This window comes from Eleginops maclovinus, chromosome 12, assembly GCF_036324505.1.
Source record: "Eleginops maclovinus isolate JMC-PN-2008 ecotype Puerto Natales chromosome 12, JC_Emac_rtc_rv5, whole genome shotgun sequence".
In the NCBI taxonomy this organism is placed as follows: domain Eukaryota; kingdom Metazoa; phylum Chordata; class Actinopteri; order Perciformes; family Eleginopidae; genus Eleginops; species Eleginops maclovinus.
Window position 1 is genome coordinate 14,330,067 of NC_086360.1, and position 17,156 is coordinate 14,347,222.

The 17,156-nt window shown below is 39.0% G+C and overlaps 1 protein-coding gene across 1 annotated transcript in view; it reads right to left on the reverse strand.

The window, feature by feature from the left end:
- ipo11 (importin 11) overlaps positions 1 to 17,156 on the reverse strand; it is a 92,771-nt gene that overhangs the window by 5,090 nt on the left and 70,525 nt on the right. Inside the window, exon 29 of the mRNA XM_063898124.1 lies at positions 15,175 to 15,259. Coding sequence (XP_063754194.1) covers positions 15,175 to 15,259 — 85 coding nt within the window. The remainder of the gene's footprint in view (positions 1 to 15,174; positions 15,260 to 17,156) is intronic.

The following is a 17,156-nucleotide window of genomic DNA, read 5'->3' on the forward strand; positions in this document are numbered from 1 at the left end:
ACAGGCCCATTCACAGTCTGTTGCATTAGGAAATCTGAGATTGACAAGCAGCCGCAAATTAGCTGAAATTTAAAGATCTGAGTCAAGTGGGACAATTAAGGACATTTTGATTTTATATTTGGCCTGACCTCTCAAACCTCTTTTTATTTCCATTCCTTTCACTGTTAGTTTCTCACTACAGTAAGCTCCTCTAGTCAGAGGAACACCATGTTTGTAGCAGAGGACATTAAAGGAGAATAAGTCACGCAGGCAAATGTTAACCGGAATTAATGGTCAAACAACCTGCACTTTTCCAGCCTTTATCTCATATCCTGCAGAGCCACATTGTTTGACTACAAACAGGCAAATACAGTATGTGTGTGTATGTGTGTGAACAGATTGATGTAATGAGCTGTGGGGCTGTATGATGTACTGGAGTGTAAAAATGAGCACTAGTGTGGGGGGTTCAGACGATTACAGAGGAGAGATACTAATTTCATCAGAGAATTGTTGACACATCATCTAGAGGCCTTGCAATCCGGTCTACCTTCGGCAACACTAACTAGACTAGCAAGTCCTCAGAAATGATGCAAATCATCATAGTGTTCAAGAAACGTGTGTCACACACGTTTGAACAGTACCACAGTTTTATGGGACATACATTAACCTGGGTGTGGCGACGGATGAATGAGTATTTTATCAGTTTTGGGTCAGTACGTGTTGAAAATTAGGAGATAAATAGGTACCGTGTACAGTTGGAGCACTCATCATTTACCGTCTCAAACAGTCACTGCCTTTCAACCCTTATTACAGTTTTTGCAAACATGTTTTGATATTTATTACTGGATTGGGGATGTCGTAAGCACAAGTGGGAGACATAATCATAAAAACAAAACTGACTGACAAGTGTAATAAATGTGTTTTCAAAAAGCAACAGTATATTCCCACAATACATTCTTCAAGCAGAATGTCCTGTCCTTAAACCTCCATCGTCATATGGCTAGATTATGTAAGTCTGATGCACAAGAGCAGAAGGAACAATATATAACATATGTATATATGAAACATGTTCAGTTCAGGTCAAGGTGGTTTTTTCCATTTTTTAAGAGAAGAAACTGTGTTAGATTTTAAAGTTTGGATTGCCAGGAAGATGAATCAGAAGAGATATTCTCTGTGGATGAATGAGGAAAACAAAAAGGCAACAGAAAGACGGACCGAATATTCCTGTCGAGGCAATAATGCAGGGTAGAGAAGATAAGACCAGTGGAGGCTTAAGGTTAGAAAAGTAATGGGAGTGATGATGAGAGGAAGGGATAGAAAGAGAGAGACATGCTCCCTGCTGCTGCTCACTGCTAAAGAAGCACTGATCTACATCATTGGAAAGAGTGAAAGCTAAATGAGAGGCAAGGTGAAAAGATGAGAGGAAGACAGATGAGATGTGAAGAAAATGGAAGAGGTTTAGCAATTGCCTACTGAGAAAAAAAACTGTGAAAAAAGATTCAAGAAGCTTTATTTATCCCGAGGGAAATTGAGGTGCAACAGTTCAATATAAAGAAGGAAGGAGAAATATACACACAATATAACTAAACTACTAAATATACACTAAATATACATCAAATATTACTAAATATAAACTAAAATAACTAAGTATAAACTAAGTATAACTAAATGTATCAACAATAAGAGCAGCTTTGCAAATATGAAATAGTGAAATAGTTACAGTAACTACGTAGGTATATACAATATACAACAATACGTATAGTGCAAATGGCAGTACAGTAATACGATAACTAATAAAACTAAGCTGAATACTAAATACTAAATACTAAATAAAGTGACATGTGAATAAAGTGACATGTGAATAAGTGACATGTGAAAGTGAAAGTAAAGTGAAATGACAGCATTGCGATGAAATAAAGTGTCACTGAGTCTCCACTGTTCCTCTAACGACCTGAGGTGGATGAGTTAAAGAGTCTGATGGCCACAGGAAGAAAGGACTTCCTGTGGCGTTCTGTGGTACACCGGGGTGGAATGAGTCTATTGCTGAAGGTGCTTCTGTATGAGGTCAGCACCTGGTGGAGAGGGTGAGCGTTGTTGTCCATGATACTACGCAGCTTGCGCAGCATCCCCCTCTCAGACACCACCAGCAAAGAGTCCAGCTGGACCCCCAGGACGGAGCCAGCCTTCCTGACGATCCTGCTGATCTTGTTGGCGTCTGCTGACCTCAACCTGCTTCCCCAGCACGCAACACCAAAGAAGATGGCACTGGCTACCACCGACTGGTAGAACATCTTCAGCATGGTATTACAGACGTTGAAGGACCGGAGCCTCCGCAGGAAGTAGAGTCGGCTCTGGCCCTTCTTATACACAAGCCTCAGTGTTCTTGACCCAGTCCAGTTTATTGTCCAGGTGAACACCCAGGTATGTGTAGTCCTGAACAATGTCGGCAGTCACCCCCTTGATGGAAATGGATGTGGGGGTAGATTTCCTCCTGCGGAAATCCACCACCAACTCATCATTTCCCTCGCTGACACAACCAACAACTGCAGAATCGTCTGAAAACTTCTGCAGATGGCAGGACTCCGAGTGGAACTGAAAGTCTGAGGTGTACAGGGTGAACAGGAAGGGAGACAGAACGGTTCCCTGTGGAGCCCCTGTGCTGCTGACCACAGTGTCAGACACACAGTCCTGCAGTCTGACAAACTGTGGTCGACCCGTCAAATAGTCCGTGACCTGCATCGCCGTCAGCTTACCCCCCAGCAGGTCAGGCCGAATGGTGTTGAACGCACTGGAGAAGTCGAAGAACATGAAAAGCAGTGGGCGAGGTATGCCAAGGCGAAAAAACTGTAATTATGACGACGATTATAATAATGATGATGATGCCGTGCGCCCATAACTGGGTACCTCATGTAAGAAATATATTTTTTAAAATCATTGTAAACGTCTATCTGTGTTGACAGTATCAATAAATTCTAGAAGATGCTGAACATTTTTGGAGCTTGTATGACTTTGTATGACTCTATAAGACCAGGCTGACAAGCAAACAAACACCAACAATGAACAGATCCTTAATTGATGTTATCAATGACAACTTCTCTTTACTTGAAACCATGGACCAGATGGACGACTACTTCCTCCCACTGCACAAAAATGTGGCTAAAATATCTATATATATATGTCGTTTAGAGCCAGAGCCTGCGCAAACTGGTCAGAGCCGCATAATTGGGGTCCCGCCCTCACACACACGCATACAAACTAGAAACACTATTCAGAATATCTCTGTGAACACATTTTTACCACAATATATTGTCAGTGTATCCAATGTCTAATATTGGTTGTTAATTTATTATCTCTTGTTGCACTGGGTGAGATGTCCCTTCATAACCATTAATACAGGCACTCATTCATTTTGAGATGATCCTGCTGCTGTAAATACGTTCTAGAACACCCAATTCACCCTGAATAGAGTCACAGACAAAAGCACTATTTATTTCTGTTTAATTAATGCTGCAGTGCAGAGCTATTTTAGGAAAAGATTCAGCCTTTTTAAAATGTGTAGATCTTTGAGGAGTAAATAAAGATGTATATGGTCAGTAAGAACTGACATGCTTGGGGATGTGTATACTGAGAGTCATACACATTCAAGGGATTAGTTGACTATGAATAAATAAATATATATATAGACACTCATACATACTAACATATAAAAAATATATATATTTAAAAAAAAAATGTAAGTCCAGTAGAGGCTCAGTCAGTAACATTCTGCAACATTATTATATCAAAAAAGGGACAGACATTGATCAACTATACAAATAATACACAGCACCATGAAATACTCATTAAAAAACATCAGTTGGAATTTTTAAGCATGCAAGAAACGAACCACAACAGAAAAAGAGATGGCCTTAATTGGACCCCCTCCCCGAACACAGAAAAACACACATCTCTCTCATCCTTTCCTTTTCTGAAGATCCATAAGTCCATGGTCTTTTGACTTCAAGCGAAAATAAGAACTTAATTGCAGTCATTTCCTCACTTAACGAGGCAGCAGAAATGATGAAACCCTAATCAGCAACGTACAAGAGGGCGTAAATATACAACCCCCTTACCAGTTTGTCATATGGATGCCTATTACCAACACATACCATAAAGTGTTGGAGAGTGAGCGTGTACGTGCAAGAAATGGGGAACACAGAAGAGCTGTAAACCTGGGTAGAGCATGCTACCCTCAACCACTGAGTAATGATGTTGAAAAGACAGTAGTAAGGGAAGCCCCCAAATCGTCTTAAAAAGCTGTGCCTAAAAAGTGTGCATTCAAAATGGGAGAAGTCACTATGGGCTGATAGGATGAGCATTTACAGTTGTAATCATAATCCAAAGAATACAGAGACACGGGCTCACAGTGGAGCTTTGCATCGTGCTGTGGGGTTACCTGCAATGAGCAAAAAACACAAAGATACAAAGTAGGGATGTAACAAAATGTCATGGCACAACATTATTCATTATTTGTGTCAACAAACAGTAACTGCTCAGCCTTATTTTCCAAACCACCATTTGTATTCAGAACCTTTTCTTTGTGCTTTACAAGTCAGAATAACCATGGATTTCCACACAAGTTGACACTATTAAGTAAAGCAGGCATTTCTTTGCCTCAATTTGAGGTGCTTAAGAATAGATTTGCTTGTGTTTGTCTCTTTTATATCATTTCATTTACAATTTCAGTCCTTTTTTCCTGTGAAATTCAACAATACAGCACCATTTATCGTAATTGCTTTGTGAATAAGGCTTGCTGTTCAATTGCCCACAAACCCAAAAGGGGAATGGTTCTAAATTCTAAATGCTAAATGGATAAGCAAAACTACTGAAACAAACCAAGCATGGTTAATGTAGATTTTATTCAACTCTTTCATTGAGCCATGGACGGTCAACTACACTCAAATATATTTTATATTCCATCTTTATACATATAAATAACATTTCTACATTTGCACCAGTGTACATACAATAGATTTATGATGTCAACATAAGTAAAAAATACTTTTGGACTCCTCCGCTCTACCATCTTTTGAAATTGCTTGTGTTAGACAAAATCTCAGCAAATCTTTCAAAATCAAATGAAATAGAAACAGAAAAAAGGTTGAGGATGTGCTACAATGTAGGATGGCCTTGGTTGTCTGTAATAAATAAAGGCCTATTAATAAGTTTGTCAATTCAGAAACAACTTTACTTGTCAAGGCAAACATTAACAGTGCTCTGGGGTATTGGACGGTTGGCCTTGATTTAGAGTAACTGCAAATGGGGCTGTGTGCGACAAGCTGGGTCATTCTGTGATATACAACATACTCTCTGAAATCTGCTGGGCCATCTGGCATACACTGAAAGACCAGATTCATGTATAAAACTTGGGACGATGCAGTCAGCAACTTTTGCAGTTTGGAACTTTCTTCAAAGACATGCATGGTTACAATAAGGGAATGCACAGAATTAGAACGCACTCAGATTGAGGAAGAGCATCCTAGGGAACTACAAAGGAACATTTTATATTTCTTGCAACAACTATCTTGGTAAAAAAATTATTCAAAATGTATGACCCAGGATTTTAAAATGTGCAAACTGTTTAGCTTTTACATTATTACTTGCAGGGCTCAGGTGTCGGGCTTTCTGAGGATAGAGTTATTCTGTTTTGATAGCTAATTAAATGTATGACTATTTCAAATATTTAGAGGTATAGGACAATAATCGGTTATGACTTTGTCACACTACAGAAAAAAATTATAAACCAACCTGTGATATGTGAATGATAAAAAAGAAGAAGAAGAAATAACTGTCAGACTACACTTTTAAATGTTATTTATAAATTGATCAAACTCAGATAGAGAATCAGGTCATTTCGGGGGGTTGTGATGCAACAAAAAACACATTCACTGTTTCACAGCCATAGTGATATGCTATTGGGGCCTATGACAGTAGCAGAAGTTAGTGAGCACAGCAGTCTCTCATGTGCAAGAGACAGACAGAGCAGCAAAGCATGTAAAGACGTTATAGATGTATCAGTCCACCAGTCAAACAATATGTGCTTTTCTTACACCAGTAAGGTTTAGGGCTGAAATGATTCCTCAAGGGACTAGATTACTATAAAGATGTTTAAATAATAGCAGTATCAAATATTTTGACAGCTGCAGCAACAGTATTTTATACTATTGTCCTTGTGTAAATATTTAAACAGAGAGAAGATTCATGCAGATAAAGAATGAAGTTTAATATTCAAGTGGCACTATCAGACCAATTACCTTCCTTTGACAAGACCACATCTTCTTTGTCATTCTGCCAGCTCATTTCCCAGGGAGAATATTATTGCATTTGTAGTGATATATAAATGAGATAGCTTAGTTAACATTACTTAATGATAACTCCCTCTGCAGCCGACTGAAATATGACTGCTCTTGTTCATGCCAATCTGAAGAGGAAAGAACATCCAAAAGATAGGACTCAGGATGTTGTTCCTTTCACTTCTGCAAGGTAAGTTTTTACTCAGTGAGGAAAAGTATCACTAAACTGCTGCCATAATGATAATGTAATTATGTCAATTACATTTAGAGACTCAAGAGAGCCACTTCGTCAGTGTAACTTATTTTCATTATGTAATATCACATGACCCATTTAAGTTTGCGCTCTGTAGTTTTGATGTTGGTAGTACTTTTCTCAACAATCAACTGAAGTATTCAATGTTACCTACAGTGTAACATGTTATCATGGTAGGGAATTTGCTAAATTGTGCTTAACACCTCACACTGTGGGGGCTTTCTTTTTTAACAGCATCTGTTGCCAGTGCCAGCTTAATATTCATACAACAGCATCGACACGACATTGCATGATTTAATTAATCTTATTTGATTCATTATTCCAAAAAGTAAGTGTTTAAATCACTTTTAAAACACGCTTAGGGATATGATTAGTAAAACAAATTGGAAACATTTTGAATGAACTTATTTTGAGCTCTCAATCAGAACCCACAGTAATAAGCTACATACTGTACAGGCTGAATACCCTTCATACTGGTAATTAGTATGTATAAACATCAATTTAACAACTTATAATTGTCGACCAAAGATCAGTTATTCTTAATACTTAAATCTGGTTCATTAACTCACATTAAACAAAAGTTAAATACCGGGCACACTTTAAGCTGTATCGTCATCTAATCTGCAACAACGACACAAACACTGAAAGAGATATAACAGGTCAAATTATTCTAGCATTCCCTGAAGTGTATTGGATTTTTGTATTTTCAACAGCAGGCCAGGTGGCAGTTTTAGTTCAGGGTTTCATTTATAATATAGTGTAGGATCCACACTCAATGTTTGTGTGGATACAAATAAGGAAATGTAAATAAGCAAAAAAGATGTTGAATTATTACACAGCGCAATGCATGCCAGTGCGCAATTCCTTTTATTAATCCCATTTCAACCTTGAAATACCACAGAGCCCACTGGAAAAAAGTCCGATACTTTCACTGTATACTTGTTTTCAGTTTGTCTTTGTTTGCTGTATAGACAACGTGTAGTTTAAGTGTTTATATTTCATGTTTGTTTTAGTAGATCATATCTTTTGTGCAGCGGTTCCTTTACTGCACGACAATTTAAAATGTACACCACTGCATCTAGAATCCCAGATTTTTCCCAGGACTGTTTTATAATTACATCCACAATCATTCAATAAAAAATGTTTCAACGTTTTTGAACACTGCATTTTGTAACTCATACCAATCCCTCTAGAGCAGAATTAAAAAATGTTCTACTCACAGACATATGAAATTGTAACACACGGCCAGCCTCAGTTTTATTACTAAAATACAGGCTTGAGGCCCTTCAAAGTCCATTCATGTATCATGGTTTCCCCCGAGTAATCCTACTAGCATTGAAAAAGAAGTACAGAACACACTACCTCCAGTCTTGTCCCGGTAAATGGCTGTTGAGCTCAGAAGCGACAGAGATGGAAACTCATTTTGATAGCTGGGTGTACGGTAGGCAGCACAAAGGAGAATCTTTATATTGTGTGCTGCAAAAATAACCCTATCAGAGAGGTCTGTTATTCAACAAAACCACATTATGTTGACACTGATGGTCTGCTTGAGACTAGGAGCAATAATAAATATGAATGGCACATCTTCATTACTAAAGCTTTGTGTGGCCCAGAGTGAATTGATAGCACACTGAAACTCATTTCCTATAAATATATACCTACAGTGACGATGCAATTGTTCATTAAAATGAAATAATAAAAAAACGTTGAATGACAAAACAATTTCATGACTAATTGGCACTTTATCAAAGCTTCACAAAGCATTTACGGATCTCTCACTCAACGGCAGCCACAGGGTAATAATAATAAGATATCATTTTCTATCATTTCCTTTCTTTAACATCAAAGCATGCACATTTAATAGAATTGTCATTTAGGGAAACTAAGTCAGTCTTTTTGCTAATCTACACAAAATAATGAAAATTAAGTGGAAATTTCATGGCTAATTCATAAGTGCTGGTAAATGTTTTCCATTCACTCTGAGCAATAACAGCCATAGGGAAACAATGTAAGAGGTTTAATTCTTTATCTTCCTCTTCTCAAATTTCAAAGCACACACGTTTAACGGGATGTCCTTTCATAGCCCCATTCCATCAGTTACCGTTTGACTGGAGGAGCTCCTCTGATTGGAGTTTTAACTTAAGCCCCACTTTGATTACAGAGAGAGGATGTTGAATATTTACCATGCTCTAAACTTAGGAGTTCAGAGTCTTAGTAAAACTATGTTAACATTGGGGAAAAATTGTAAAATATGCTGTAGGGTTTTTACTTTCACAAAATGGCTTATTAATAAAAACACAAGTTTAATTTATTTGTTATACTATGTGTTGAGTTTGACTTTTTATCATTAGGTGGGCACAACAGCAACCCATAATGTACCATAATGCAGTAATTTAGTTTTCATTTTAGACAGATTCCCTCTTGCAATTGTTTGACATTCAAAAAGAACCTTGCCCAATTGGCAATTCAATTTATTTATATAGATAGAAGTTAGGTCTAAAGTAACCTCTGTTTTCTTTCTGCATCTAAGTCAACACATGTACTGTCTACAACAAATTCATGACTCCGCAAGATAAAAACATTGCTAAACAAACTTCTGCAACTGTGTTTGTCTAAGGAGTTATTATTCGGGGTTACAATCAACTTCTGCTGCTTTCAGAATCAGTGAATGTTCAGTGTATACATTTTCACTCGAATCTAAAAAAAACAAATGACCTAACTCTGAGCATAATGTTTATTATACTATCATATGCCAACCATTACTAATACCAACAGCAGAAAGAAGCACTCCTAAAAACTAACTCATTAGCCTAATTGTCTGGAACAAAAAAACTCATCAGTGACACATCCTGAGCACATGCTATAAATGACTAAACCAAGCATTCTGTTCAAATAAATCGAAACTACATTAAACAATAAACAGAGTAATGAGGCTTTTAAAATGGGAGTATGTAATTGGTCTGCACCTGGGTGCCTCCAATATATATAAAGCAATAAGAAGTAATGTGTCTGATCGGCACGAAGCCTAATGCCAAGAAGTGACACTAGAGAGGGTGTAGCTACTTGGGCAAAAAACTACATATCTAGTCTCTGTCAGGGTAAGAGTAAAATATATTTGGAACAACATGGTGTGTTTGAGTCTTGAAAAACATTCTTCAGTGCATCACAGTTTAAATTTCCTACATCATGATGTGTTGTCACCAGAAGTTTGAAAAGACAATTTCTATACACTAGCAAAAAAACAACAAAACCACAAAACTATCTGCATTGCTGCAGCACTGTTCTAACCATAGGAATGAGGGGCACGTATAAATGCTTGTTTCAAATACCCCTATCAGAAGAGACCTGAATTACCTCACACACAGGTAGCCTAAACCATGACACAGCAAAATAGACTAAAGTAAGCTCCATGTTTTACCAAGATTAAAACAAAAGATGATACTGCATCTGGCCTTCATCACTATTCATTGACCAGTCCAAGCAACCTGTGCCTCATTATATCCTGGTTTTATCTGCATAGTTGTGGGGAATAGTGCGCCTTTGTCTCATGTTGGAGTCTAATCAGTGATTAGCATTGACGTACTCCCAGCATATTAAGCTCTATGTTTGTTGTGCCTGTACGTTGGTGTGTAGTAATAAGAAGAATAAGCTTTAGTGTGTGTGCCACCAAAGCACCACAGAGGGAGCCCATGTCATTAGTACCTACTGGTCTTTGATGTTGGCTTTCTCTCTTCTTGTTTGATGGTACTGGCCTTATATACTGCGCACAAGAATCAAATGATGTATTATGTACGAAGGCCAGAACACAGCATCAGTTAGCGAAGTGTAGTTGCCTGGAAGACTCAGATCAAAGAAAGGGGCCCTTCACAAATCCCCAACAAGATAGAGTGGAGCAGTCAACAGCTTCCGAAACACAAAACAAACTCTAGCTTCATGCTCAGAAGAACACAGCAAATGAATTCAGGGACAAATCAGTACACAGCAGTAGTGGTGAGGCAGCCTGGACCATAAATATTAGAGCAGCACCCATGAACACGCCCTCTGAAAGGTTTGATAAATCGAGGAGATGATTTTTCCTCTTTACTATGATTATCAACTAATAAACTCAGATGTATGTGTGATTGTCACTTATCACATATACATTATAGGTTAAATATGTTCCTCTTTAAAAAAAACAACATTTCCATCAGATTTGAGTCATCAATAATGCGCAAGTTTTAGCTAAGACTCTTTCTCTGCAGCAGCCACAGTATTTAAATGACTGACACTTCTGAGGATGGGACAACAAGGGTACTTTGCATTTTACAAAATAAATTAACTTATACAACTTTGTATTGACTTATGTTTGATGTTGCGGTTTCACTTAATTTAGAAATGATAAATAAAGTACTTTTAGAGTAAAATGCGGATTTTTTGCATTGCTCTATTCCATTTGAACTACTCTGTATTTTGTTATCTATGCATTATGCAGAAAATAGTGTTGAAATGTCCTGTTTTTCTGGTACCACTTTGGTTAAGGTTACAAGCGAGCAGAGACAATGTAGGTGGAGTTAAAACACTGCAGACCACCAATTGGTAAGAGATAATTGTCAGTCCTGGAAAATGTGTCTTCTACAGTGCCTGTTCAGGATGTGCTTGTGGCGCTGCTTGATAGGTTTCAAAGTGAGTCTATTCCATGTTGTTTATGGTAATATTATTGTCTACACATATGGCCTCTTCTGCTTTGGAGAATTCTAAGTTCTGACTGGCTGAAACACATACAACCATCTTAATTTAAAGGATGGCGGACCTTTTTGTGTACTATGTACTAGCATCCTACGGCTTAGCAAAGGCGATTTTGAAAGGCCAGCCAGGCGAACTGGGTTTTTGTTGCTTGCACTGCTTAGTAACGGCACGCATGAAGTAGTTTGGTCAGGGCTGGTCTGATAATCAAAAATTAGAAACAGACCTTTCTTACCGATACTGCTAATTACTATTCTCTTCATTTTACCTTTAGGTGTCACAAACAACACCTTTTAGGCAGTAAAGTGGATTAAAATATTAACCACAAGGGAAAATTGCTCATTTTCTTTCTGCCTTTACAGACCTTACAGCTTTAAAAACCAATTAGTTTCTGACTTAGTCAGCTAAAGACTTTGAATCCATTTGATTTCTGACTCCAAAGTACATTCATATACAACACAGTTTTTTAAACTTTAAAGGTTGGAAGTAACAACCTTTAAAAAATGTTGACCTAGAAGAAAGCCATGTTAATGTGTATATATGATTAACCTGGAAATGTAAAATGATAATGAAAAGCGCTGAATAACCTTTATGTATTATTATAATTATTATGTTTGAGTCTATAGAAAAAAGGAAAGATTGCTGCTACAGACTTGACAGCTGCGGTACAGTCACTGTCATCTTAAAGAGAAAATGATCTGGAACTGAGGCCAGATATCGTAATAACCACCAGTGAGTGAATTCTCCAGGAGGTCAAACTGGACAAACAAGGGGCAGCACTTAAAGACCTAATACAATGGGATTCTATAGAAAATGTTAACTAGTGAAAGGAGGGAGGAAATATTGGATTTGTTATCCAAGCTATTTTTCATTTCTCCCTGTATTCACTCTTTTCATCTTTCATGTAAGATTGCAGGTGCCCGCAAGCAAGCAACAAAATCTAATTCAACAAGACAAACCAGCACAATCATACGAATACCACCTGCAGGCAGAGTAACTGTGATGAGACTGCTTGACAAGGGGAGGCGTGAGGAAGTAAGATAAGGACAGATGAGGGGGAAAAGAAGGGGTGGGATTTAACAGAAAGTAAAGTGCCAGGATGGATTGAAGTCTTTTAATATAAGGACATGTGTGTACTCAGTTAGAACATCTTGTTTTCTTTTCTGTGTCTCTGGTACCTTTCACAACTTACCAATCTTTTTAGGGAACCATGAACATTTAGTCAAATATACTCTACACACACCGAGCTCTACAGAAGGATACCTTAGAAGAAATGTAATAACATAGCTGCCGATCATCACATTATCTTAATCAGTAGACTGAGTTTGCTCGCTTGTCTTTTTATAAATGTAAATGCCTCTGCCTTAACTGCTGTTTCTCAGCTGGTGTTATGCTATTTAGAAGTTGAAACCCGCAATAACAATAACTCCGATACAATACAAATGTGGCGTATTATTCCTCGATCCTCAGTATAATATTTGTTCTACCCCTCAAAGACACTAATGTTCATAAAATTACAGAAAGCAAATAAGTAAGAAATCCACAGAGTGCAAAAATATTCATATGCACTAAATGTAAAGGGTACATAGTAGGGCTATGTCAGGGAATTTGGGACTTGACTAGAAAAGGAGAAGCAGGTAAGTCAAGTCTCTATTCTATTCATTCTTAGACCTCTGCCCTGCCCAACTATATCTATTTGGTATTGCTTCACTTTCCTACGTGCTCAAGCTTCTATTTTCCCAGAGGGGGGACATTTCACGTCCACATTGCCAGTTTTCACAGCCAGCCTTTCCGTCTTTACCTGCTGCATGACTGGTAATGCAGCAGGCTCCAACAACTAACCTTACGGATGGTGGACTTACATGGCAGCTTCTGAAAGAAGTTGGCTGATCAAAGTAGCGTGCCACTGAGTGCGAGTACACTTTGAATATAATCAGGCGATGTAGATGTGACTGCTTTAAATACTATCAAACTGCGCTGCGATGTTTGATTCTTCAGACAAGTGCATTGTTGTTTGAATATACTCATCAAAGCGATGCATTGATGCACAAAAGAGAGAGTTTGAGGTTATTACTATTTGGGGAATGTGCTAGAACAAACAATATCCTCTGTCTCTCACTAGCTCTCTCAGACCGGCAGAAACATACAGATTTTAAATGCAGATATGCTTTTACACAGATATTCACACACTGCCAAGCAGAGAAGCAATAAAATAAAATAAAAAATAGACAAATGTTTCAAATGGTCTTCCTCCTCAAACTGCAAACTGTCTCGCATCGGCAGACCCTTGACACTCACACATGCATTCATGCCTGTCCCCAAGCACACACACACCCACACGGGTTAAGAAGCAGAGCGAGGCGCGACTTTAACTCTCCTCTACTCTATTCCCAGGAGCAAAAATTCAGGGTCTGCACTGAGGTGATAAATGCACTGGGATACCGCCCAGCAATACACATACTCACACACAGCGCTGTAAGTCACACAAAGTCACTCTAGAAAATGAATACATATGTATTCTTCATAAACACACAAATCACATTTGTATATAAATGAATAAACACCAACATTATAATTGAACAATACTTTTTTACAATGTGAAGTAGTGCTACAATTTCTGAGCTCCCCAGTGTGACAGAAGAAAGCATCCTCATAGATAAATGCACCATTGTCCTGTTAATTGGTATACATCCCCCACTTGGGGCGTTTTAAAAGTATTCATCAACATCTGTGCTTACCTTAAGTGACTAAAAGCGTACTGCAAGCTATTATTACACACGCAAGCATCCAGGAGGAGGTACTCATGAAAAGCAGCTGAAGCAGCTTTTGAAGCTGAGAGGTGGCTCTAAATCTGTTGACTGGCTGTGTATTAAGTGACCACCTTTCTCTGTGCTTACTGGAGAAGTACATATAGACTGGTCTCTTAAGTATTGGGGTTATTTTAGTTAAGGGATCTTTACTATTGTATTATGAGAGCCAGTGTAGTATAATGTATAACACAGGGGAAAAGACAATCAGAGGACAGGGACGTTCTGTTCAGCAGCATCACAAGTAACACATATATTGAAGCTATTTGTCTAAAATATCAAATGACTAATAAATCAACAAAACAGAAGGCTTAAAAGGTCCCATATTATGCAAAATGCACTTTTTAATGTCTTGTATACATCAATATGTGTCCCCGGTGTGTAAGCAGACTCACAAAGTGTCAGAAAATACAACCCTCTCTCTTTTCCTCCTTACCCAAATCTCTAAAAACGGGGGTACAAACGAGCTGATCCAGATTTGCATTCCATATTACGTTATGAGGCAATTGTGGGCTGGTTTGACATTGAACTCCTGGCAACGTCCCACCCATGTGACACCTCCCAACCTATCGTCCGGAATATACAGTCGGCGAGCTGAACCGCCGCAGCACCTCTGTGTCTTTGTATTGTAGCAGGATGTCTGCAGCAGGGACGTACACTCGTTGTATATATAATACATATAATGGCGTTTATCTAGCGGTAAACACTGAAGAAAGAACCTGTCAAGCTATGTGCTGTATCAGAAACAATGGGCGACGTGTATCAGTATCTCCCGGTAGAAAACTTTCACAGAGGAGAGAGCTGCATGACGCTGCAAAGGGGCGTGGCCAGCTTCAGCTCAGCTCAAATCTAAAGCGACAGTCAAAGAATCAGCATTTCAGGAACAGGGCTGAAATAGAGGGGTATGAGGCATGCTACAATGGGTGATCTGTTTGGTATGTTGAGCAAAACACTTCACTTCATATCTTTGTATAGATATTGCCCTACAATATATTGTTCAAATATAGCATGATAGGAGACCTTTAAGTGATTGCAAAATGATATCCAACACTGTACAAATGTGTGAAAGTATTTCACTGACCAGTTTCTTCCTCTTGTCCTGCTCAGTTGGTGGCTCCTCATCATCACTCAGCTTGGGCTCCTCAAAATTGCTCATCAGCATGCAGCTGCAAACACAATAATATTTAATATTTGTAATCCCACATAAACCTGGACAGTAGGAGACTATTTCTGAACAGTGAGCATTCACTCACACAGACACACTAAAAAGGCTGAACCCTCTGGCACTGTAATACACAGCTCTGCCTGCCTGCTATTCAGATTGGTTCATCAGCATGCAGAGAGAATTTCAAGCAAAACCTTTGTGCTCAGTCCAAGTCTGCAACGTCTTTTATTTCCTTTTACTTGATCCTCATTGTGAGTAGAGATAAGGTAGTGGGTCTTAAATGTCACATTTTTGTACTTTAACACGTGGCATTTGACAACTGGTGATCAGAAACTTAAACAAAGTTGTTTCTAAACTCTTAACTAATTGTGATTTAAACTAGGGAAATATTACACTGGGTTTTTACTATCACAAATCTCATAACATGGCAGCGCATATGAACAAACAGCAGACATAGTTAGAGTCCAACAGGTAACAGAATTTAGCAGGTTCAGAGGTCTCTCTTAATGCAACACCAATGCTCCTCAACAGGACTGCAGTGGTACCAATTCTCTCCACTAGCTTCACCCCAGACTTCCAGTTTTACGCTTTTTCGTGCTTTGCTCAAAAGATATCAAATGACTTCTCCATTGTAGGCTGCGTCTACAATGGTGAGATCAGAGGACTGAGTCATAGCTTTGTCACATGGTGTATCAACCACAAAAATCCAGAAAATCACATTGTATGATTTTTAAGTAATTAATTTGCATTTTATTGCATGATGTAAGTATTTGATACATCAGAAAAACAGAACTTAATATTTGGTACAGAAACCTTTGCAATTACAGAGAGCAGACATTTCCTGTAGTTCTTGACCAGGTTTGCACACACTGCAGCAGGGATTTTGGCCCACTCCTCCATACAGATCTTCTCCAGATCCTTCAGGTTTCGGGGCTGTCACTGGGCAATACGGACTTTCAGCTCTTTCCAAAGATTCTCTATTGGGTTCAGGTCTGCAGACTGGCTAGGCCACTCCAGGACCTTGAGATGCTTCTTACGGAGCCACTCTTTAGTTGCCCTGGCTGTGTGTTTCAGGTCGTTGTCATGCTGGAAGACCCAGCCACGACCCATCTTCAATGCTCTTACTGAGGGAAGGAGGTTGTTGGCCAAGATCTCGCGATACATGGCCCCATCCATCCCCCCTCAATACGGTGCAGTCGTCCTGTCCCCTTTGCAGAAAAGCATCCCCAAAGAATGATGTTTCCACCTCCATGCTTCACGGTTGGGATGGTGTTCTTGGGGTTGTACTCATCCTTGTTCTTCCTCCAAACACAGCGAGTGGAGTTTAGACCAAAAGCTTTATTTTTGTCTCATCAGACCACATGACCTTCTCTCATTCCTCCTCTTGATCATCCAGATAGTCATTGGCAAACTTCAGATGGGCCAGGACATGTGCTGGCTTGAGCAGGGGGACCTTGCGTGCGCTGCAGGATTTTAATCCATGACGGCGTAGTGTGTTACTAATGGTTTTATTTGAGACTGTGGTCCCAGCTCTCTTCAGGTCATTGACCAGGTCCTGCCGTGTAGTTCTGGGCTGATCCCTCACCTTCCTCATGATCATTGATGCCCCACGAGGTGAGATCTTGCATGGAGCCCCAGACCGAGGGAGATTGACCGTCATCTTGAACTTCTTCCATTTTCTAATGATTGTGCCAACAGTTGTTGCCTTCTCACCAAACTGCTTGACTATTGTCCTGTAGCCCATCCCAGACTTGTGCAGGTCTACAATTGTATCCCTGATGTCCTTACACAGCTCTCTGGTCTTGGCCATTGTGGAGAGGTTGGAGTCTGTTTGATTGAGTGTGTGGATAGGTCTCTTTTATACAGGAAACAAGTTCAAACAGGTGCAGCTAATACAA